This window comes from Gopherus evgoodei, chromosome 9 (assembly GCF_007399415.2).
Source record: "Gopherus evgoodei ecotype Sinaloan lineage chromosome 9, rGopEvg1_v1.p, whole genome shotgun sequence".
In the NCBI taxonomy this organism is placed as follows: Eukaryota; Metazoa; Chordata; order Testudines; family Testudinidae; genus Gopherus; species Gopherus evgoodei.
In genome coordinates this window covers 62,074,045-62,099,595 of record NC_044330.1, presented here as the reverse complement: position 1 = coordinate 62,099,595, position 25,551 = coordinate 62,074,045, and the positions used below count along the sequence as shown (strand labels likewise).

Below are 25,551 nucleotides of genomic sequence, written 5' to 3'. Positions count from 1 at the left end.
GATAGCAGGATGACTATGAGTCGCCAATGTGATACGGCTGTTAAAAAAGCAAATGCGATTTTGGGATGCATCAGGCGGGGTATTTCCTGCAAGGATAAGGAGGTGTTAGTACCATTATACAAGGCGTTGGTGAGACCCCATTTGGAATACTGTGTGCAGTTCTGGTGTCCCATGTTCAAGAAGGATGAATTCAAACTGGAACAGGTTCAGAGACGGGCTACAAGGATGATCCGAGGAATGGAAAAACTGCCTTATGAAAGGAGACTCAAAGAGCTTGGCTTGTTTAGCCTGGCCAAAAGAAGGCTGCGGGGGGATATGCTTGCTCTATATAAATATATCAGGGGGGTTAACGTTAGGGAGGGAGAGGAATTATTTAAGTTTAGTACTAATGTAGGCACAAGGACGAATGGGTATAAACTGGATATTAGGAAATTTAGACTTGAAATTAGACGAAGGTTTCTAACCATTAGGGGAGTGAAGTTCTGGAACAGCCTTCCGAGGGAAGTAGTGGGGGCAAAAGACTTTCCTGGCTTTAAGACAAAGCTTGATAAGTATATGGAGGGGATGTTATGATAGGATCGTTAATTTGGGCAATTGATCTTGGATTACCACCAGATAGGTCTGCTCAGTGGTCTGCGGGGAGATGTTGGATGGAATGGGAACTGAGTTACTGCAGAGAATTCCTTCTTGGGTGCTGGCTGGTGACTCTTGCCCACATGCTCAGGGTTTAGCTGATCGCCATATTTGGGGTCGGGAAGGAATTTTCCTCCAGGGCGGATTGGCAGGGGCCCTGGAGGTTTTTCGCCTTCCCCTGCAGCGTGGGGCACGGGTCGCTTGCTGGTGGTTTCTCTGCAGCTTGAGGTCTTCAAACCAATTTTGAGGATTTCAATAACTCGGTCCTGGGATAGGGGTTGTTATAAAATTGGATGGGTGGGGTTCTGTGGCCTGCCTTGTGCAGGAGGTCAGACTAGATGATCAGATTGGTCCCTTCTGACCTATGAGTCTATGAGTCTAACTGATGATTTTGTGTTTGCACCTCGCTGATGAGTGAAATGCAGGTAACTGCACAGTGCTGGGACTCTGCCTCGCTTATTTCCCAAGTCCAAGATGTCTCACGAAAAGAATCATATCCCATCACTTAACTATTCAACTAGACTAAGGTTGTTATGATAAACAATATAAGACTGAAGGGCTGAAAGCTGAACCAATGGGGACATTGGAGTTAGTCTCATGTGAGCAATGCCATTTATCAGTCAGATCCTTAAAGCTAAGCATGCACTAAAGTGCTTTGCCAGGTCAGCACTTAAAAAAGCAGCAAACCAAGCAATATTTATAATAATTGTTGTAACTATTTTTATGATGTAAAGTTACTGAGTGAGAAATGGTAGCACTAAGAGCTAGTCTACACGGGCAATGTTAAAGCAGTGCTTTAACATGGCTTGTGTGGTTGCGGCAGAGCTCTAATAAAACCATCTCCATGAGGAGCGTAGCTTTACAGTGCTGAAACTTGCTGTGCTCAGGGGGGTGTTTTTTCACATCCCTGAGCGAGAAAGTTGCAGAACTGTAAAGTGCCAGTGTAGACAAGCCCTAAATGTTCATTCCCATCTAGTTTTGGTAAGAATGATGCTAAGAATATGTCCAAGGTGATAGGTGTATGACTATTACTGAGGGACAAGGTTTCCTTACCTGAAACTAGGGAATGATCAATAAGCAGAAGAAAGGCTGGAACATGTGACTGGGCAGGAAATGTTTCCGCAAGGGCATTTGCTATTATAAGGAAACATTTGGAAAAGCAAGAGCATAATTTAACGGTGCAATGAGTCAGCATGAACGCATAAAAGATAAATCACTTCAAGCAACCCTGACACTTGTTTGTTTTCAGTGAAATTGCTCTGGGTGTAGACTGAGGGGAAGCAATAAGCTTAATGTTTTCAGAAAGCTTTTGCCCAAGTTGCACATGATGGATTATTGCATAAAGTCTCTGACTAGGAGTGAGATCATAAGTTATGAAGAGGGGAAGAATCGGTTAATAACTGGGAAGCAGACAGCTGCAGCGAAAGCTACGTCATTCTTGTGAAAGCAGAAAGATCAGTTTTTAATGACCAAATTCTTCCACTCCTGTTCAAGCAGAGTCACACCTTCCTCCATGCACCGTCCTAGTGATTTCAGAGGGGTCCTACTGATTTAAAAGGTCTATTCATGGAATAAGGTACAATTTACCAGGAGTTAGGGGAGCAGAGCCTGGCAGAAAATACTGAAGTAGAAGGAGGAAGTAAGTTCAGGGGGATGAAGCTGTTGTGTGGGATCATCTCAATTTGATCTGCAGATGGAGCTCAGAGGAAGAACAGAAAATGTAATACATAGGTTTAAAATGATGCATTTAGGTACAGATCACCTTCAAATTAAAAAAAGGTTACCCACCTTTTAGTAACTGTTGTTCTTCGAGATGTGTTGTTCATGTCCATTCCAAGTGGATGTGTGCGCGCCGTGTGCATGCCAGCTGGAAGATTTTCCCCTAGCAGCATCCGTAGGGTCGGCCCTGCCGCCCCCTGGAGTGGCACCACTACAGCGCCCTATAAAGGGGCCCACCGACCCTCTACCCACTCAGTTCCTTCTTGCCGGCACTCCGACAGAGGGGCAGGAGGGTGGGTATTGGAATGGACATGAACAACACATCTTGAAGAACAACAGTTACTAAAAGGCGGGTAACCATTTTTTCTTCTTCGAGTGGTTGTTCATGTCCATTCCAAGCAGGTGACTCACAAGCCTGAACCTAGGTGGTGGGTCGGAGTTCACTGCTGACTGGAGTACTGCACAACCAAAGGCTGCATCATCTCTAGCCTGGTGCGTGATGGCATAGTGTGACGTGAACGTGTGGATGGAGGACCACGTGGCCGCTCTACAAATCTCCCGAGTTGGAATCTGAGCCAGGAACACCGCAGAGGAGGCCTGTGCCCTAGTGGAGTGGCCGTGACCAGAAGGACAGGGGTCTTAGCTATGCGGTAACATTCCTGGATGCAGGCCGTGATCCACAAAGAGATTCGCTGAGAGGAGACCGGGAGCCCTTTCATCCTAACCGCCACCACGATGAAGAGCTGAGTCAAGTGTCTGAACGGCTTGGTACGTTCAGTGTAAAAGGCTAAGGCCCTGCGGACGTCCGAGGAATGTAGCCTCCGCTCCTCACCGGAAGAGTGTGGTTTCAGATAAAACACGAGGAGAAAGATATCTTGTCCCACGTGGAACTGTGAGACGGCCTTGGGGAGGAAGGTCGGGTGAGGTCTAAGTTGGACCTTGTCTTTATCAAAGACAGTGTACGAGGGCTTGGATGTCAACGCCCTGAGCTCCGACACCCTCCTGGCCGAGGTGATCGCCACCAGGAAGGCAGTTTTATATGACAAGTACAACAGGGAGCACGAAGCCAGGGGCTCGAAGGGAGGTCCAGTGAGGGCACAGAGGACCAGATTCAGGTCCCAGACAGGAGCTGGTTGACGAACATGCGGAAATAGCCTGTCCATGCCCTTGAGGAAATGACCAACCAGTGGGTTTGTGAACACCGAGGTACCCCCCTTTCCCGGATGGAAAGCCGAGATGGCTGCCAAGTGAACACGAATAGAGGAGGGGGAAAGGCCCAGGTGTCTGAGGTGGAGCAAATAGTCTAGGATAATAGGGATTGGGACCCCCAGTAGATCATGACCTTGCTGACCTGACCATAGGGAGAAGTGCTTCCATTTGGCCAGGTAAGTGGCCCTGGTTGATGGTTTCCTACTACCGAGCAGCACTTGTCTGACCTGCTGGGAGCACTGCATCTCCACCAGGTTCAGCCATGGAGCATCCAGGCTGTGAGGTGGAGAGATTCCAGGTTTGGGTGGCAGAGATAGTCCCAGTCCTGCGTGATCAGGTCCGGAAGCAGTGGCAGCATCAGGGGCGCCTGAACAGACAAGTGCAGGAGCGACATGTACCAATGTTGGCGCGGCCATGCCGGAGCTATCAGGATTACCCATGTGTGGTCCCTGTGGATCTTCAAAATCACCCTGTGTATCAGGGGGATTGGAGGAAAGGCGTAGAGCAGTCCAACCCCCCAAGACTGGAGGAAGGCGTTCGACAGAGACCCTGGACTGCAGCCCAGGAGAGAACAGAACCGTCGGCACTTCCTGTTTTCCCTCAAGGCGAACAGGTCTAACTGCGGAAAGCCCCAGAGCTGGAAGATTGAGCGTACTACGTCCCGTCGGAGGGACCACACGTGACCCCGGAATGAGCAGCTGACGGTGTCCGCCAGGCCGTTTAGCTCTCCTGGAAGGTAGAATGCTGTCAGGTGGGTAGCATTCTGAAAGCAGAAATCCCACAACGTGAGGGCTTCCCTGCACAGGGGAGAGGAGCGTGCAGCCCCCTGTTTGTTGATATAAAAAATCGCCAATGTGTTGTCTGAGAGGACTGAAACACATCTGCCGGCCAGGTGGGACCAGAAGGTCAAACAAGCCAGGCAAACCGCTCTCAGCTCTCTGACGTTGATATGCAACTCGAGGTCCTCCGGCGACCACAAGCCCTGCGTCCTCAGATTCCCCAGGTGCGCTCCCCAACCCCAATCTGAGGCATCAGTTACCAGAGAGAGGGAAGGTTGAGGGGCGGCGAAGGGGACGCCCATGCACACTTTCTGCGGATCGAGCCACCACCGTAGCAAGCTCAGCACCAAGTGGGGAATGGACACCACTGAGTCCAAGGGGTCCCTGGCCGGGCGGTATACTGTCGCTAACCAGGACTGTAGCGGGCAAAGCCGGAGTCTGGCATGGTTTACCACATAGGTGCATGCCGCCATGTGACCCAACAGCCGGAGGCAGATCTGCGCCGTGGTAGTCGGGGCGCGTTGCAGTCCGAGGATGAGCTCGGACATTGCGCGGAACCTGGATTCCGGAAGGTATGCTCTGGCATGGATGGAGTCCAGAACCGCCCCTATGAATTCTATTAGTTGCATAGGAGACAGGGTAGACTTGGCTTCGTTCAAGAGGAGGCGGAGATTGAGAAAGGTCTGCCTGATGAATAACACCTGAGCCTCCATCTGCTCCTTGGTGTGGCCCTTTATGAGCCAATTGTCCAGGTAAGGGAATACTTGGATGCCCCGCCTGCGCAGGAAGGCCACCACAACTGCCATGCTCTTTGTGAAGACCCTTGGGGCAGCTGACAGGCTGAATGGGAGCACCGTGAACTGCAGATGGGCGTTGGCCATGACGAATCTGAGGTACTGACAGTGTCGGGGAATTATGGAGATATGGAAATAAGCGTCCTTTAAGTTGAGGGTGGTGTACCAATCTCCTGGATCCAGAGGGAATGATCAAGGACACGGAGACCACGCGGAACTTGAGCTTTCGTACAAACTTGTTCAGTCGCCGCAAGTCCAGGATGGGTCTGAGGCCCCCTTTCGCCTTTGGTATTAGGAAATATCTGGAATAGAAGTCTTTGCCCCTGAGCTCCCACGGGACTTCCTCCACTACCCGTGCCTCGAGGAGGGACTGCACTTCCTGAATTAGGAGTTGCTCCTGAGAGGGGTTCTTAAAGAGGCACGGGGAGGGGGGCTGGTGGGGCAGGAGGGAGGAAAACTGGATAGAATATCCCCTCTCTACCATGCGGAGCACCCAGTTGTCCGACGTGATTCGGGACCAGGCATGATAGAAGAGGGACAGATGTGACCCAAAGGTAGGGGTAGAAGGATCCGGAGTCTTGATAGGTAGGTTGCCCTTGACCGTACCATCAAATAGGGGGCCTAGGCCCCGATGATGGCCTCGGTTGACCAGACGCCTGGCCGGAGGGGTGGCATTGGTGACGCCTCCTGCCATTTCTGCCCCGCCTGCGCCCCAGCTCCTGGCGAGTCTGAGGCTGGTAGGTGTGCGGGGCCACCTGCGGCCTAAAATGCCTGCGCTGGGTCGCAGGAGTATGCAAGCCCAGCGAGAGAAGCGTAGCCCTCGAGTCCTTTAGGCTATGTAGATGCTTGTCCATTTTTTCTGAAAACAGCATCTGTCCCTCGAAGAGGAGCTCCTGAATGGTTTGCGGGACCTCATAGGGAAGGCCTGAGACCTGGAGCCAGGCTCCTCGCCTCATGACCAGGCCCGTGGCCAGGGTGCGCGAGGCTGAGTCCGCTGCATCTAGGGCCGTTTGGAGAGAGGCTTTGGAGATCAGTTTCTCTTTCTCTGCCAGGGCCGAAAACTCTGACCTCAAGTCCTGGGGAAGCCGTAAACTTCGACATGGCTGAACATGTGTTATGACCATATCAGCTTATGATCACCTATTGGTTGGCAATACGGAGTTGAAGGCCTGCTGTAGAGTACACCTTTCTACCAAAGAGGTCGAGCCTTTTGGCATCCCTGTTCTTTGGTGTTGACCCATGAAACCCTTGACGCTCCCGTTGGTTGGCTGCGTCTACCACCAAGGAGTCCAGGGGAGGGTGAGTGTACAAGTGTTCATGCCCCTTAGAGGGGACAAAATAACGTCGTTCCGTCCTCTTGGCAGTAGGGACCAATGAGGCTGGGGTTTGCCATAAGGTGCGGGATGTATCCGCTATGGTCTTGATCAATGGAAGGGCCTCTCTGAATGGTCCTGAGGGAGCCAGGATGTCCACTACCAGATCTGCGTCCACCTCGATTTCCTCAGCCTGGATTGTGAGGCTCTGAGCTGCTCGCCAGAGCAGTTGTTGGATGATCCGAGTGTCCTCCAGGGCCAGTGCCGCAGCTATGCCCGAGACCGCTTTGTCCGGGGAGGAAGACGAGGAAATCACCTGGCTTGGCCCTTCCTCAGGTGCATGTAGCCCTTTGGAGTCCTGTGGCACACAGTACTGTGGTTGCAGGGCCGGTTCTGATTCTGAATGCGGCACCGTGACCAGTACTGGGGTCGCCAGTGAGCGGCTTGGCGTATCAGGCGGTGTCTGCTGAGCCCGAACCGTAGTCGCTGCCGGTGCCGCTGCCCAGCTAGGGCGTGCTGAACTTGGATATGGCACACCCCTGCCTGGCGATGGTGCTGGTGGAGGAGGCAACTGCTCTGGGGCCACCGATGCCGAGGAGACCAAGGCCGACCTGGATCGAGGACCAAATGCCTGGCCCGCCAACTGGCGGTAGGCCCAGGGGGTCCAAAACGGCCACTGTGAGGGCGGATGCCATTGCTGCTGCTGCCACTGTGGGTAACGCTGGTGGCTCACCCCGAAAACTGATCTCCTGCTCCGTGACCGGCTGGAGCGGTAGGAATCTGCCTCTGAGTCTGAGGTCTCTGAGTAAGAGGACCTCGGGGGAGCAGCATCCCGTGCCCTTGGAGAGCGATGCTGAGGTGGTGGGGAGACTTCTATCTGGTCCGGTGCCGCCCTCGCGGCGCGAGGCTGGGAGGGAGGTGACAGCATTGCCGGCTTGCCCCTTGATTGTACTGGGGGACGGGTAGTGGTAGGCAACTCCCTGCTACGATGCGGGGAGGCCGGTGCCGGGAGTCCCATCAAGTCAGAGGCCGCCTCAAATGCCTCCAGTGTCGAGGGGAGGCAGAAGTCTCCGCTAAGGGCCGGGGATCTAGGCTGGTCCGGACTCGACTGCCCTCTCTGCGATGCGGGAGTCGACAGAGCAGCCAAGGGCTGTAGCCCAGCCTGTCCGCTTGTACCTGCGGACGGCATCGGCCTCTGGAGGTCCTGGTGGGGTGACCATTCCCTCACCAGCCTCCACTTCTTAGCGGGAACCGGAGACGGTGAGTGGTGCCGCACTGAGGCTGACTTCCTATGACCTGACTCCATTCGGTGCCGGGTTTGGGGGGATTTGGGCTGGGCCCTAAGTCTTGATGCTGGTGCTGGGGCGCTCTGTACTGAGGAAGACGTGCTGGGCACAGCCTCGGCTGGTTCCGGGTCCGAGGGTGGGCGCAAGACAGCCTCCATCAGGAGGACTCTAAGTCTTTGAGCTCTGTCTTTGAGAGTTCTGGGGCGGAAGCTCCTGCAGATAGAGCACCGGTCCCTTTGGTGGCCCTCTCCGAGGCACCTCAAACAAGCAGAGTTCGGGTCACTCTTGGGCATGATTTTCCCACAGTCCTTGCAGAGTTTAAACCTGGGGGACCTGGGCATGACCCAGAGGCGACAAAAATGTGTGTGTGGGGGACCCCCCAACTATCAAGAACTATATACAAATGATCTAAGTAAACTAATTATATACACGGACTATACACGTGAGGATAGGACACTGCTAACTTGCCATCTGCAAGAGAAGTTCCAGCTAGCTGTCACCAGCGGTAAGAAGGAACTGAGGGGGTAGAGGGTTGGTGGGCTCCTTTATAGGGCGCTGTAGTGGCGTCACTGCAGGGGGTGCCAGGGCTGACCCTACGGATGCTGCTAGGGGAAAATCTTCCGGCTGGTGTGCATGTGGCGTGCACACATCTGCTTGGAATGGACACGAACAACCACTCGAAGAAGAAGCCCAGTTCCAATTCTGCAAACTCCAGAGTGAACAGCCTTTGACCTCATTGTACAGTCTGATATCACACACTCAAAACAATGTAGGTAAGGCAAGAGTGAGGTAGAGTGGAATAAGGAAGGGGCAGAAAGCAGCAAGCCAGGGCACAGGGAGAGTCCAGAATAGTACAAGTGAGTAGAGCTGATTTTTTTGATTCACCAGGAATTTTTTAAAAAATTAGTTTTGGGTTGACCCAAAAAACTCCACACATTTTTTCAATTTTTGGGGGAAAATTGAAAAGTTTATTTAAAAAGCAGCCTTGGGGTGAAGTGAAATGGTTAGTTTTGATTTCAAGTATTTTTATAAACCTTCTTTAGATTTTTGAAAATAAAACTGAAGGACATTTTAAAACAAAGAATCATTTGAACTGAAAAATCAAAACATTTTGTTCAGACAATGTCAAACCAGCACATTTTAAACTGTTCAGATTTTTCTTTGACCAAAATAATTTGGCAAATTGACTTGACTTCACTAAGCGTTCTGTGCCACTTTTCTCGGGGGCTCCAGGGCTGAGTAACCCTGTTGCCATCTGCCTCCAACACAAGGGAGTGGGGCCTGTGCCAGCTGAGCGTTAGTGCATGTAGCGAGGCACCCTGGCTCCCTGCCGCGCCTGAGAGGGACGGCCAGAACTGACGCCAGAGTGGGCAGAGCCAACCCTGCCTGTCCCCGCCCTCCGGAAGTCCAGGGGCGGGGCAGGAAGTATAAAGGTCGGGCCCCAGCACTCAGTTAGGTGCAGGCTGCCGGAGAGGATAGATGTTGGTGCTCGAGCTCCCGCTGGGCCCAGCCTGCCTCGTGCTCGCTACCCTGAGGAGCACTGGCCGAGCCTGCCCCGTGCCCGGTACCCAGAGGAGCGGCCTGAGCTTCCCTATGACCGGTACCCTGAGGAGCCCATGGTCTGGGACCCACCCGGCGATGCCGGCGAGAGACAGGTACCTAGAGAGGGGGAGATTGGAAGTGGTCCCGGGGTAGCTGACCTCAGTCTGGCTCCAGGGACCCCGAACCGATGTCAGTGTGTTGTAGCCAGGATCCCCACTGACTGCAGCGAATCTTTGCGGCTGCTAGGGCCCTGGGCCGGAACGCAGCGGAGTGGGAGGGCCTGCATTCCCCCTGCCACCTTTTCACGGGTGGCAGACTCCCACTCCCTCCTCGCCTGAGAAGGCCCCTTTATACTGTTCAGCTTACTGCCCCGCCCTGCCCAAGGGCCTAGGCTTATATACTGTGTTTGCTCAGCCCTGCTGAAAGGCCTGAGCCTGAACTGCTTGTTGCCCCCCCCCTGCTCTAGGGCCGGGCTTATAGACTCTGTATTTGCTCAGCCCCTGCTGAAGGGTCTGAGCCCGGGAGAGATTGCTGCTGTGTAGCGAGGTGCCCAGGCTCCCCGCCGCGCCTGAGAGGGACGGGCCCCAGCACCGGACCCTTACAGTGCCCGACTGCCACCAGCCCGTCAGTCCTCCAAGCACTCTTCTTTGGGCTATGCCAGCCCTGCCTTTGCCCTCCAGGTTGACAACAGATGCACCCAACCCCCGAGTCCCCTGTGGTGTCCAGCTCCTGATCACTGAGTATTCAAAAAAACTCAGATACGCCGTTCCCAAAGGACAGTGCACCCCAGTTTACCAGTTCTACCTCAGATACAGGACAGTGGTCTCTCACAGCACTTGAATTCAGCTACAGTAAAACAAAAGGAAATGAATTTAAGAAAGAGCAGAGATTCAAACAGAAACAAGTGTGAGTAATGGAAACAAATGGTCACATACAAAACGAAATAATAAAATGTGAACTAGAGTGTTTATTAATAGTCACTTCTTCTATCTAATTAAGCAGATTCTTACCCCAACTTCATTCTTTTGCAGCATTTGCTGGCCCCGAGGAGCAAGTGGTCCACAAGCTAGTATAGTTCCACTTACAGATATTGCAGAATGGGAACTCATTGATTGTTCTGCACTCATTACTGTTGAAAACCCTGACCCTAAGAAGTTTCTGTACTTCAACATTCAGAAAGAGTGAGAAACTCTACAGATGCTCACTTAAGATGTTCCAATTCCTTTGCTTCTAGTACACAGATGGGTGTGGGTGGTCTATTATAGTTTTTGCCTGATAATAAACTTGGAGTCTCCAGGGGGAACTAAGAAATAGTTTATTTCAATATAGTAAGAGAGGGTTACTATGTAAATTGCACAGCAATGTAAGGTTGTTTTTAAATTATTGTTATATTCTGACATGGCGATACCTGCTTATTGGACAATAACATTGTTAGCTTTACAATGTTTACTATGACCTCAAGAAAAGGAGCTTGCATATTTGAGTTGTTAGAGAAGAAGTCTTGCCAAGGATGGCAAGAACTTTCACCCAGGGAGAATGTAACCCCTAGGCCTCTGGGTCTCTGTGTGCTGGTAGCTCAGGGAGGGGCACTGTCCCTGGGAGGAAGAGGCCAAGGGCAGACTCAGAGTCTGCTGGGCAGCCCAGAGGGAGAGGAGAGACGCTGTTTAGAACAGGGGCCTTGTTGGCACGAGGAGGGTGGCAAGGCCCCCGCTGTGGGGAGGTACAGTGCCTGAGAGAAAAGAGGGGGCAGAGTCAAATGACTGACAAGGGAAAGCCATGGAAGAAGAGCTAGCCTGCCCAAGTGCCCAATAGCAGCCCTGGAGAGGAGAGATGTCAGTCTGGAGGAACTGGAGCCAGCCAGGGAAAGGGCAGAGCTGGCAGTGGGGACTGGTGAGGCCCAGGCTTGCCTGCAAGGTCTCCCTGAAAACCAGCCTCTGGGGGCCTGGCAGCAACATCCCTCAGCTCGGGCCTCTCCCTCTCCAAAGTGACTCCCAGTCTGTAGAACTTTGAGAAAACTTAGCCCTGCAGCTCCCTAGGCAAGATTAGAAACCACATGGCGAGCTCTGTTCTGGCTGCAAGTGTGTCTGAGCGCTGGGATGGGAGACTAAGACTATGATTTTAGTAGAATTTTGTAACATGCACCCTGAGCCCTGCACTGCTTTTTGGGGAGGGAAAATCCTGACACCAAAAACAGCCTGACTCCTGCAAGCAGAGATCAATCCCTCTGCGGTGACTGAGAAGTCCAGCACCATCTCTGAACCTGAGGACTGTTCACCGACTTGAGAGTCACTATCCTTCAGCTAGATAGTCCGGGAGATTGTTTGGGAGACCACCAGATCCCTGAACTGTGTCCTCAAGCCAGGGGTGAGGCTTTCAGGATTTCATTATCTGCTGCCTATTAAACCTGTGGAGGGACTCACCACATCGCTAACTGCTGCACAGAAATTATTGTGGCCACAGGCCATCAAGGGCCCCTACAAAGTGCATGTATCAGCAGGAAACTAATTTTACATTTGCTATATTAGGTAAAGTGACAAGGGAAATTCATGGGTTTTATCAGCGTGGACACTGGTGACCCTGAGAGTAGTTTTTACCTTGCTATATTATATACACTTCCTGTTTAATATATTTGACAGTGCTGAATATATTGTGTGTTTGTGTTGAATATATTGTGTGTGTTTAATTATTTCTTGGGAGTTTCCAACTCTTGGGCAAGTAAATGGGGGTTATCCTGTGGTCAGAATTTTCCTCCCCTAGTGACCCTGCCAGGAAGGAGTGATACAGAGCATTGGTTTGAGCATTGGTCTGCTAAACCTAGGGTTGTCAGCTCAGTCCTTAAGGGGGCCACTTGGGGATCTGGGGCAAAATCAGTACTTGGCCCAGCTAGTGAAGGCAGGGGGCTGGACTCAATGACCTTTCAGGGTCTCTTCCAGCTCTATGAGATAGGTATATCTTCATTAAAAAAAAAAAAGGAAGTTACTCCCTGCTGAGCTGAAGGTGGGATCCAGAAGAACCCAGGCCTGTCCATCAAAAAGGAAACTGGCACTAAAGGAGGTAACTAGGTGCAATACCGGATTTATAATGGCACCATGGCGCTGGGCCCACGGTCAAAAGGGGCCCCAGCACACTCTTCTCCAGCCTCCTTCCCCCCACTCTCTCCTGTGGGGTCAGAGCTTGCTGCTGCCGCAGCCTGGCTCCTGCCCCGCCCCTTTCCCCAGCGTGCTACATTGTCCCCTGCCGAGGAAGGAGCGGGGAGGACGAAGCTGCAGCATGCCACTCCAAGGGGGAGGAGAAGAAGAAGCAGGGTGAGGACTCTCCCCCACCTCTTTCCTCAGCGTGCTATGTTCCCTTCCCCACCCCCAGTCAGCTGGATCAGCCTTGCTGGCAGGAGGGGGGACAAGGGAGGAGCGAGCGGCAGAACACCGCTCTGGAGAGGAGGAGGAGAAGAGGCAGGGGTGAGGTCTTGGAGAAGGGGCTGCAATTGGGGCATACCTCCTCCAGCCCCCTGCTTGAGCACCCCCATGACCCTAACCCCTGCACCCGCTCCCCCTCACATATCCTGAGCCCCTGCCCTGACTCCTGCACCCACTCACACACCCTGAGCCCCTTGACCCTGCACTCCCCTCACACCTCAGCACCCCCTCACACTCTCCCAGCCCCCCTCCCTGACCCTGCATCCCCCCTCACACCTCCCCAGTCCCCTGCCCTTACTCCTGCACCCCCCCATCCCCACCCCCATCCTGAGAACCAAAAAGGAGCTGCCCCAGGTAAGTGCTCCACACCCCAACCTCCTGCCCCAACCCTGAGCCCCCTCCCTCACCTTAGCTCCTGGTCAGACCCCGCACCCGAACATTTTTTTTAGAATATTTAGAAAGATCATTAAGTGGTCCATCGAGACCCCCCTCGTGATTTTCAAGTGGTTTGTGGAAAAATAAGTTAGGCAACAAGAACAATCAAAGTACCTCACTTTATTTTCATTTATTTGCTATTACTTATGGGAGGAGGATGAAGAAAAAAAGAATGAAAAATGGGGGCAGCGGGAGATAAGAGAGAATGTTCTTTTTCTTGACTGGGTCCCAAGGAGGAGCCCCCAAAATGAAGCTGAGCAAGGGCTGGGGGGCTCCACTAACTCTAAAACCACCACTGGCTGTCACGTCACCTGGGCTGGGAATACTGTCAGGGCCGGTGTAACCACTAGGCAAACTAGGTGACTGCCTAGGGCTCCAAGATTTGGGGGTGCCAAAAAGCGGTGCCCCGATTTTTTTTTTAACACTACAGTGGAGTCACATCTTACACAGGGGTTGGTTCTAAAGTCATCGTGTAAGAGGAAAATTGCGTATAGTGAAAATTACCATAAAGTACAGTATACACTGGAACAGGGGTCCTCAACCCAAAGGTGGCACGCAAGCTGATTTTTTTTTTTTTTTTTTTTTAGTGGCAGGCTGCGGGTCCTGGCTGCCGCTGAGCCTGCTACCGACCTGGGGTTCTGTTCACTTAGCTGGCAGCGGGCTGAGCAGAGCCAGCAGTGGCCGGCTCCTGCCAGCCGGGGTCCCAGTCGCCAGTCCCGCTCAGCCTGCGGGGGTCCCAGCCAGCTCCGCTGACCTGCTGCCAGCCTGGGTGAATGGTCTGGGGTTCCATTCACCCAGGATTCTGTCCGCCATCCTGGGGTTCTGTTCACCCAGGCCGGCAGGAGGCTGAGCGGAGCCGGTGGCTGGGACCCCAGCTGGCAGCGGGCTGAGCTCCCAGCCGCCAGCCACACTCAGCCTGCTGCCAGTCTGGGGTTCTGACTGCCAGCCCCTTGCCAGTCAGGATCCTGGCCACCGGCCCCACTCAGCCTCCTGCTGGCCTGGGATTCCATTCACCCAGACCACCAGGAGGCTCAATGGATCCGGCGTCCAGGACCCCGGCTGGCAGTTGACTGAGCAGGCTGAGTGGGGCCGGCAGCTGGGACCCCGGCTGGCAGGAGCCAGCAGACAGAACCCCAGACCAGCAGCAGGCTGTCTGGGGTCCTGGCCGCCAATCCTGCTCAGCCCGCTGATGATCTGGGGTTCCGGCTGCTGGCCCCTTGCCAGCTAGGGTCTTGGCCACTGGCCCTGCTCAGCTTCCTGCCGGCCTGGGTGAATGGCAAGAGGCTGAGCAGAGTCACCAGCTGGGACCCCAGCTGATAGCTGAGTGAACGGAACCCCAGGCTGGCAGCAGGCTCAGTGGTGGTCGGGACCCACAGCCTGCCATTTAAAAATAAATAAATAAAAAATCAGCTTGCGTGCCATCTTTGGCATGTGTGCCGTAGGTTGAGGATCCCTGTTCTAGTGTAGACAGTGTATACTATGTATACTGTAGTTTATGGTAATTTTCACTATACGTGATTTTCTTCTTACGTGCTGACCTTAGAACCTAACCCCCACGTCAGATGTGACTCCACTGTATTCATTTTTGAAAGTTTATAATAAGTGATGCTCCAGAGGGGACGCAATGTGGAAGTTTTGCCTAGGGTGCAAAATATCCTTGCATCGGCCCCGGATATTGTGTCAGCCGATCCCCACAATCTCCAACCTACCTGGGCAGTACAGCAGACATGGCCCTGCCCACTAGCTCCTCTCCACTCCCTAGCCCACCCACCACTTGTCCCCCCTTAAGGCTTAGCCCTCTTACTTTTAAAAATGATTGCTTGCCCCTCTCCCCCGCTCAGGCCTTCCTGGCAGCCATGTTGCCTGGTATCCAGTTTTAGACTGGAAACTCCAGTAGAAAACGGGATCTGAGTGTCCGGTTAGCTGTGCTGACTGGAAACTAAATGTCCAGTTATAGGAGTAACCACATTAGCCTCCGCTCCTCCCACTCCCAACACCCACCCCAGAGGGCTGGAAGAGAACCTGTCCTGCTGCTGCAGGAGAAGGGGAAGCTCAGGTCAGAGAGAGACAAAGAGAATGAGCTAGAACCAGGTAGGTACCCCCTCTATGTGGGCAGGGGCGGGGGGGATCCTGTTTACCCCCTCCCCAGCCCTGCTGCGCTTGAAGTTTACCCCTGACCCCTTCCTTGCTCCAGAGACCAACCCTAGCTCCTGCCCCACTGTGCTTTTACCCCCAGCCCCTTTTTACAATTATTCCCCGGGGGGGCCCACAAATATGTTTGGCGCCGGGCCCACAGAAAGTTAATTCGGCCCTGACTGGGTGGAGAGGGGCCCTACAGTAAGTTACAAGCTTTCAGTAGAGGCCTCACGCGCAGCCCTTTATGGATAAATTGATGAAAGCAATGTCTTAGGTATAATGAGTTGGTCTGGTCTGAGACAGAAGTGTCTTGTAAAGGAGAATGAACCCTTTGCCAGCTGGGTAGCAAGAGACATCTGTCTCACATGTTGCAGTTGATCTGAATCTGCATTTTTTGCCACACAAAATGGAACTCCAGGCAGTTAAACACTCCTTCCAAAATAATGGCTCCTTTGTGTACCTAAGACAGAGTAGCCTGATATGGCCTATTTCAGTTTCACAGCAACCTCATGTCCTACTGCCTCTGTGCCCTGCATTGCCCTCCTCCTCACACAGCTGATCTCCTCCTGCTCTGTGCATTGTGCTATACCATCCCAGAGCACTTGGACTATGAGTCTCTCTCCTCCCTACATCACAATGCCAACACAACTGCACTGGGCTTGGGTGTCACTTGGTTACTGGTGGCTGCAGGAGGGAGTTATGAATGCCAGGATGGGCTGATTAATCCATTTGTTCCGCCAACGGGCCATGCATCTCTCCTGCCAATCTGTAACGCACACCTTCATTCATCATTATGGGAACCAAACCATCACAGCCTGTGCTGAGTGAGACATGCAGGCTCATTCTGACTAACAGCAAGGTGGACAAAACTTCAAATGGATATTTGCACAAGGCAGTGACTCTCCTGCTGGGACTTAATGGGCTGATGGATGGTTCATTTTATGCCCAGGCTCATCAGGAAAATTATCAAAAGGAGAAAAGGAACGAGAAAGGAAAGCCTTGCTGTATTAAAAAAAGACTAGACAAGCATTACAGGCCTGGTCTACACTGGGGGCGGGGGGAATCAACCTAAGATACGCAACTTCAGCTACGAGAACAGCGTAGCTGAAGTCGACATATCTTAGTTCGACTTACCTCACATCCTCACGGAGCGGGGTCGATTGCTGCGGCTCCCCCGTTGACTTTGCTTCCGCCTCTCGACAAGCTGGAGTTCAGCAATCGATGGGAGAGTGATAGGGGATCAATTTATTGCATCTACACTACGCGCGATAAAGATCCATGATAGATTGATCGCTACCCGCTGATCTGGTGGGCAGTGTAGACATACCCTTAGTGGCAAAAAGCTCTGATGAACAAAGCCCAGGTTACACCATGCATTAAAGAGATGCCTCCTTTGGGATTTTTAGTTCCTGAGAGGTGCATGGTGCTAGTTTGAAGACAGAGGTTCCTTCTACCACATTTTAGAACTAAACAAAGATTTCAACCATGATGTATTAAAACAAGATAAAACCCAGCCTGCAAATAAGTACCCTGGTCAACAGAGTAGCACCCAGGCATTGCAGCAAGCGGGGCGGGGGGCCACCGGGATGCAGCATAACAGCACTCAGGTGCACCCAGCACTGGGCTTTCCATGCTCTAGCTCTCGGGGGGCTCCCCCAGACACCTGCCCTCTCCTAGGGCTACCAGAAATATAAGGTACAAATATCCTTGACAACTTATTTAACAGTAACAAAACCCAACAATTCCCCACCTGCTGCTATCAGGCCATCTGATGCAGTGATGTGGCTCATCTCATCTAAGTAGGGTCATTCACCAGAACAAACACCACAGAATGTATGGAAAAGGAATTGGCAATTTATCAGTCAAACTATTTCCTGATTGTCAGTTTTTAATGTTTCATTTATCTGCAGTTTGCTACCCATCTCCCCTTTCCTCCCCTCCCCCCACTTTTTGATTTTTTTCCCCTGCAGATTTTACAAATATTTGCAGTTGGGGGCTGATCAAAGAAATTGGTTTTCATTTTGCTCTTGGAAAGACACTCCATATTGGTACTCGGTTATCTATGATTGAGTAGCACAGTCTGTCGTTTCTATAATGCTCCAGCTGCTTGGTTCTCAACATTGCTTCTGAATTAGAGAAAGAAAGCAGCTGGAGCCACAAACAGCTTAGCATTTACTTACATTTCATTAGCCTGGAGAGTAGCTAGGATGACCACTGGCAGTCACTACAGTGCTCAGAAGTGAAACTTTTTTATCACCATCTCAACTTCCCCTCTAAACACACAGGGAAGTGTCCTTTTTCCTGCATTATTTGTAACCAGCATCATGTGATCTGAACAGTCTCCAGCCTTTTGGGACCTCTTTCATACTTTCTCAGACAAAAGACGTAACTCCAGGAGCCAGACTCCCACTTAGCTGTGCACAATCAAACCTACAATGGAGCTCAGGCTATCTGTGACTGCTGTCCTTGTGCCACAGTGAGTTAGAATGTCCATGGCACTGGCAGCTTACAAGAGGCACAAACAGGGTACAGTCTACCCTGTAGCTGGGAGGTGTAGTTCATAGCTGGTGTAGTCATACATGCATTCGTGCTGCTTAAGCTAACACCTATAAATAGTGGTGAGGCTGCAGTGGCGTGGACTGGGTGTGTGGTGGGGGAAGGAGGGAAGAGTCAGGAGGGACTGTTTGGGTGGCTAGCCTAAGCTGCTAAAGCCACTCTGCTATTTTTAGGCACTACCTTAAGCACAGCTAATGCATGCATGTCTACCTGAACTGAGAATTACATCCCAGCTCTTCTGTAGGCATCCTCTCGGAGACTTGTCATGAACTGGTGATTCTCCCCTGAAAAGTGACTCTATAAATAGCATTGTGAGGTTCCCTGTCCACTGGGTATCACTCGTTTCCTTTCCACATTTGCTCAGGTTGCAAGGAACCCTCCCACCCTGTTACAAGTGCCATCCCTGCAAACTCCCTCTGGGATCTGAAAGTCAAGCTGGGCTCTCTCATACAGACCCTCTCAAACAGCGTAACCTGCAGGTCAGTGACACCTGTGCAATCACTAGGGCTGGAATTGGGCTCTCAGACCCCTTTATTCTCTGGGCTGATGCACAAGATGGAAAGAGCTTGAGGTGACCGTCAAATGCTAGGGTGGGTTTGAAGGGTTGGCTGTTGGAGAACATCCTTTTACTTACAACCAGAGCAAATATGAGAGAGGAAATCAGTTCATACACAACGACGATGGAACTCTGTGAGGCCACTGTCACAGAGGTGGAGCAACATTTCACATTTAAAGGCTGGAGCACCAGTACTGACAAGATGAACCCACGCTAGTTTTAGCGTCAGAGTTAATTCAAGCACCACATATCTCCCTATTATACAGAAACCACTGGAATACCCAACAAACTTAACGTTAAGTAGATTGCAGAGTTTTCAGCTTTTAACTGATCTGCTGTGTAGGTCTAAGATGGCCCTTCGACATTAACATTATCGCAGTAACATAGCAGCGTTATAAAACCCCTTAAGAAATTACCTGGGCAGATGTGACTACAACAATCTATCATGCAAATCTGTACCATTCTCCTCCCCAAACCAGATACCATCTGTGGCCTTTCAAATATTAATTTGTCCGAGACAGTTGAACTCTGAGGATAAGAGCAGTGAGGAGCCACCCAGATTCACATATAACTTCAGGAGGTGGGGAGTCAAAAGCACATTAAAAGACAGGCCATGACAGACCCTTTGGAGTATACGTTTCACATACCACACAGATTATAACAACTCCTTCCGGTGATGATGTTACAATGTTAAAACACTAAAGAGCAAAACTGGAGAAGATTCTCACAAACAATACTCTGTAATAACGTGTAGCTCTGGCCACATTCGGAATGCTATTTGGTGCCAAACGATGTGGGTTATTGCTGGGCCAAAGTAGGAATTTTCTGTAATATTTGTGTGAATAGCAGTGACTTACCTGCAGGGCCGGCTTTATGACCCGCAGGGCCCGACTGGAATACTCGGTGGCAGTCTGGGGCTTCGGAAGTACTTCGGCGGCAAGGGATCCGCTCCAGGTCTTCCATGGCACCAAAGGACCCCCCCACCACCAAAGACCCTCAGAGCGGACCCCTCGCCATCGATGACCCCTGGAGCGGGGCCCCTTTACGCACAGACGTGGTGCCTTCTTCAGCGCAGGGCCTGATTCCGAGGAATTGATGGAATTGGCGTAAAACTGGCCCTGCTTACCTGACATGGGATTGCTACCCAGAAAGTACAGAAACGTTAAAATGCTCCTGGGGCAGAGCAGGAGACTTCAGGTACCGGGGTCATGCAACTGTCTGGGGAGGTAGGAGTGGGTCATTCAGGACTGGTTGAAACTGACCATATCTATGGACGATCTGGAAAGACAAAAGGACCCCAAGTGCAGAACAACTGGCACCTAACAATGGGAAACTCCCTCAGGCAGAACATGTGAACTCAGCATGCGTCCTGGCAGGAGGAAGACAATGGAGCAAAAGGTGTGAGGTGGCTGTGTTAGGAGCTAGTTCTTGAAGAGACACAAAGACAGAGAGAGGATTGACAGAGCCAATCTACAGTGGCTTGGCTGGGTACTACCCTGACATTGGCCAGTCTGAACTCCATCTTCACCTTTGTCTCTCTTAGCTATCCTAAGGACTTCCTGATGCAGTATCCCAATTGATTAATAATCCCTACTCTGTTTTAAAAAGGCTGCCAGGTGTCACTGCAATGTCAGCACATGTGGAAGAGATGGAAGAGGGGCTCAGGTTTATCTGATAGGATGTGCAAAGAGACATTCATGTGCATGTGGCAGCCAGCATTCTGGTCCATGGCTGTGTAAGAGCTAATACAGAATAGCTGCTGCACTCCCTGCACTATTGGGATCTAACTCAAAGCTCTGAACTACAGCTGCTATTCAAAGCCTATTCCAAAAAGCGCTGCTGGAGTAGGACAAATTAACGGCATCTCATGAATTTGTGAAGCACAACTCAATGATATCAACATGACAACATACCCTGTGTGCTGTAAGATATGTGAGTCTCTAGAGTGGCTGGACAGTGCAGGTGCTGGCCCCTTGAAGGGCTCTGCAAAGCTACGGCTCCAGGGAGCACTACGCACTGAGCTACAGCATCGTTTGCTTATTAGTCTCATTGTCATAAGAGCTGAATGAGAAAAATGGATTTTACCAAGTGTCAAGCTGTCTGCAGTGACTCAGGAGCATGAACACCAATCTCAGGGCAGGCTGGTAAGACCCAGGACAAAACCTCCAAATTGACTGTGAATTATGTACTTAGATGTTCCCAACCAATTATCAAGTGTAAAATCCTCAGGCACTATATCAGCGTTAACATGCGTGACTACCCTCTCTTCATGGGGGAGGAAGGGGCAACAGAGCAACAAAGTCTTTTGTCCTCTTTAACATGCCACAATAATTTTTCTGATGTTAACTGGCTTTTCCTTTTGGGTAGGACGTCACACCTTCAGTTGCAGAGCAGCACTTCACATTACTTAATGCCTCTCTCCCTTCTGGTGATTGACTTGCCTTTCCTGTTGGTAGGTGGCTTTAAAACTTTGGTTCTCTTCAGGGCTTTTATCTAAGTGGGGTTAGGTTTCTTTCCAGTCACCACTTCCTTCTTACCCTGGGTGACATGGGGATTTCCCTTCCTCTCGGATTTACTCGCCTACCCCCATGGGCCCTTGACTCAACATCATAAGCAATTTCTGCAGCCTCTAAAACTGCGTCTGGCTTTTTGTCACAGATGGCTCTCTTCACCTCATCCATAACCACCCAGAGCAACTGCTTCTGGGCTATCAGCTCAAACAGTTTTCCATCATCACCTTCAGCACCCACCTCGATTATCCATTTTCTCTTAAAATGACATATTTTATACACCTGTTCAATATGAATGACATTGTCCAACAGGCTGATGTTTCGAGCCTTCAGTCAACAGATCTCAGAGGTAATCTTCAATCTTTCCAATACATTTCCTTTAAATTTCTTCTTCACCTTTACACCACCCTCCTCCAGATCATTCAAAACTTGTCTGGCTTCACAGATATGCTGGTTAAGAGAACAGGCATCTGTTTATCTGATGAGATATTGTGCAGCCTAAGTAGTCTCTCCAAGGTGGACTGGAACTCTTCTGTACAGTCAGTTTCTTTATAAATTAGGCAGACTTTCTCCTACTCCCTTGTGTTGGGGGCGGGGGCAGGTGTACTCACTGGCTCCTTTTGCTTCTCCTGTAATTTGGGCTGAAATGTTTGAGCTTCCATCAGACACCTGTGTGCCCGCTCCTCAGTTTCTTTGTTGGCTTTGACTGCTGTTACTTGTTCCCGGTGTCTTTGGTGGGCTCTCTCCTCAGCTGCCCCAGCTGCCTTAGACTCCCTGACTGGTAATTCCATCATAAGTCTGTGATGCTCACATTCTTAAGGTGCTCTCAGGCGCTGTAATTGGGCCCATTCCCCTGCAGTGGTCTCCTCTGCTGCATCTGAGGCTGGAAGGTTGCAGTGCGGCACTTCATATTACTTAATGCCTCTTTCCTGTCCAGTGATTTACGTAGTAACAGAAGCTTACAGTACCAATGCTCAACCGTGGGATACCGATGCTGTAAGTGAGATTAGTGCAGGCAGCAACTCACAGGCATTTCATAAAGTTTAAACACTAAACACATTCTTATAATTTTAATGTTTCAACTATACTAACCCACAGGTGAGTCAGACTGGTTCCAGCTAGGTGTTTGTCAGTGTTTAGTTGAGACCTGGGGACTTTGGCATGAGCTGGCACCTGGTCTGCCACTATCACACAAAGCATCTCTGAAAAGCACTCCCTGCCTTGTCCTCTATGTTTAAAAGAATTAGAGGACCCAGCCTTGGCACATCCTATCCCTTCTGTAGGCTACTTCTTGGCCACTCCATTGCAAACTCTGAAATGCTGAGACTTGAAGCTCATTTCCAGACACACCAATCTTTTCCAGTGGGTCTCCCGGACTCTTAGACCACTTACTCAAGGTACATCTTCCTCCTCTGTGGCTTTCTTTGCTGACATGTCAGCCCCATGGATGGGAGCATGCTGTCCTGGAGAGGATGCTGTATCATGAAACCAAGAGGACTGGGCAAGTTGGCAAAGCTGATCTGAAAATCTGGGGCAGGGATGTCATAGGAGCAACAGCACCAGTGTCCACAGCACTTCCCCCAAGTAATTGTGGCATCAGCATTGGGCACGCACACCTCAGAGCGACACTTACCTTCGTCTCCTTGATCTTGACAGCAATCACTTGCTTGCGCTGCCGGATGATCTCCATGAGCTCATCAAATTCCTCCATCAGCTTGGCCTCATGCATGGCTGTGTTCACCTAGGCAGAAACAGCAGAAACCCCAAGCTGTTAGAATGCAACACGCTGACTCAGAGTCTGGCAACTCCAGCAGCTCTGACATCTCTGACAGAGAGATAAACAACAGCTTACCACAACAGGCCCCCTCTTGTCAGCCAAGGCCTGTGCAGCTGCCAGGGACGGAAGTGGGGAGGACTTAATACTGTTAACAGTTACTGCTGTGCAGGCAATAAAAATAGAAGCAGGCTGCCATGTCCTGTATTCATTCCCATTTCAGGGGCAGGAGGAAGGCACCAAAGCAATGCTAGATATTAAACTCTTCAAAGCTGGAGCCTGAGCTTCTGTCCTTAGGTCAAATGACAGGGCCCCTCATGATGCGGGAAAGAGCCGTTCCCTTGGGTGTCCAACCATGACCAGAAAGGAGCAAGAGACACGTTCTCCAATACAATCAGTTCACATGACACAATCTGAGCCTTCTTCTGGATACTAATGGCCACAGGCCAGCACAGACAGCTCAACCATTAGAACCTAGCTAGTGCCAATGAGGGTCAGGGTTCTAATAATTAGAATAATAAAAATATAGGGTTGAAGGGGACCTTGAGAGGTCATCTGGTGCAGCCTTCTTTGCTGAGACAGGGCCAAGGAAACCAAGATCATCCCTGATAGGTGTTTGTCTAACCTGTTCTTTAAAACCAACAGTAACAGGGATTCCACAACCTGCCTTAATGCCCCAGCATGCTGGGGCCCAGCTTGTCTGTACAGAGCATATATCCAAAGGGGTCTTTCCAACTGATCGTAACAAAGAAAGGGTCCGTGACCTCTCAAGCAATGTGAGATTGCAGAGCAGGAGTCACTAAGCTGTCACCATCAAAGGGCATGGAGAAAGAATAAAATGCGAGGGGTGAATTAGGCTTCTAATGGAATAGCAGGCAGGAGCTAGAATGGAGCTTTGCCATTTTACACTACAAGACAGAATCCATTGCTTTCTTGTAGGCAGATGCAGCTAAAATAATGCAGCATTTATGCAGCAGGGCAGATGCAAAGTACCAAAGTCCCTAGGTTGGTGCAGAAAGGTCAGCAGTATACAAAGCTGAAAGTAACTTAAAGGACTTACCAGTACCCAGGAGTTCTGAGAGGGGGCGTGGCCTCAACCGGAAAAGGCAGGGCCTTTCCAGATTTAAAGGCCCTGGGGCTCTTGCTGTGGAGCTACCAGCTGCACAGGCAGCTGGGAGCCCCAGGGCTCAGGGGTGAATTAAAGGGCCTGGGGCTGCGGAGCTCTGGGCCCTTTAAATCATCGTGGGAGCCCTGCCGCTGCTGTCCTAGGGCAGCAGAGCTTGGGCGGGGATTTAAAGGGCCTGCTGTTCCTGTCACTGTGGGGAGCCCCAGGCCCTTTAAATCACCACCGGAGAAGCCGGTCCAGTCCAGCATGGCGTACCGGCTCTTGCTGGTACGCTATACCACCTTATTTTCACCTCTGGTAGTATAGTTCTAGGCCTCAGCACGGAGGAGCAGCTGGAGGATTATCAAACACTTCTGTACACATGCGATCTGAAGTCAACCATGCTATTGGGGTCAGAGTGAGGAGGGGCTGAGGCAGGCGATGAGGAACACAGCAGAACTTAAAAAGGAGATCAGTCAGGAAGAGAATTGCAGTGGATTAAAGAAGAAGATGCAGCAGATTTACATGCAAATGGCTAAATGAAGAAATAACAAGAAAGCTGGCCTGCTGTTTCCTGGGGGACAGGCCAGCTTATTTTCCCTTGTTTTACCACTGTTCTTTCTTTCCGGTGATTTGTAAATTTGGTCCTAAACACTAAATGGCCTGAGTACTGGTGAAAAGGCCCTGGAGAGTAACAGCCTCTGGGAGCCAGCCCAAGGTGCTCAGGACAGATTCCAGCTGGATGGAGGGTACTCAGCAGAGAGACCTTAATCCACCGAACGGGTTCACCATGGGCAGCAGCAGGCCCGCTTCACCCACGCTAAGCAGCCAGCAGGTCTCAGCCCTGCTCTCAGGGAGAGTGACAAGGGCAGTCTCAGTGGCACATTCAGCCATTGCCCTCTCCACTGACTCTGCTGACACAGGGGCCAATGCCTAGTGGAATGGCGGGGTTTGCTTTAACATGGATAATCATCGACTAGACACAGGGCGGATCCCACCAGGTCAGTCGTGCAGCTTGCAGTGGAGCAGACAGCAGGTCCCTGGGTCAAATGAACAACATTTTGTTAGATCAGAAACTAAATGTTCCATTACCTGATTTTTTTACCCTGTAAATGTTTTGGGAAGGACATCAAAATATATTTCAAATAAAAATTCAGTTTGAATTGAAAAATCAAAACTTCTGCTTTCAAAACGGTTAATGCCTCTACCCAGATGCTGATGTGGATTTGCAGAGACTGTGGCCTGCATTTCCCACTCACAGAAAGCCAGGCTGGGGGGACCATCCAGTGTGAGAGGTGCCTGCTGGTGGAATCTCTCAGGAAGCAGCTGGGAGACTACAGGAAGAGGTGGCCAGGCTAAGGAGCACCCGTGCACACGAGGAATTTCTCGAGAGTATTCGTATGGAGACGTAGAATCATAGAATAGAATCATAGAATATCAGGGTTAGAAGAGACTTCAGGAGGTCATCTAGTCCAACCCCCTGCTCAAAGCAGGACCAATTCCCAACTAAATCATCCCTGTCAGGCTTTGTCAAGCCTGACCTTAAAAACCTCTAAGGAAGGAGATTCCACCACCTCTCTAGGTAACCCATTCCAGCGCTTCACCACTCTCTGAGTGAAAAAGTTTTTCCTAATATCCAACCTAAACCTCCCCCACTAGAACTTGAGACCATTACTCCTTGTTCTGTCATCAGGTACCACTGAGAACAGTCTAGATCCATCCTCTTTGAAACCCCCTTTCAGGTAGTTGAAAGCAGCTATCAAATTCCCCCTCATTCTTCTCTTCTGCAGA

General features: G+C 51.0%; 1 protein-coding gene across 5 annotated transcripts in view; it reads right to left on the bottom strand.

Annotated features, from left to right (window-relative positions):
* Positions 1-25,551, bottom strand: part of LOC115657517 (probable E3 ubiquitin-protein ligase MID2) — a 401,900-nt gene that overhangs the window by 119,026 nt on the left and 257,323 nt on the right. For all 5 annotated transcript variants that reach the window (XM_030575451.1, XM_030575455.1, XM_030575456.1 and 2 more), the window contains exon 4: positions 22,515-22,622. In XM_030575451.1, the coding sequence (XP_030431311.1) occupies positions 22,515-22,622 (108 nt within the window). The remainder of the gene's footprint in view (positions 1-22,514; positions 22,623-25,551) is intronic.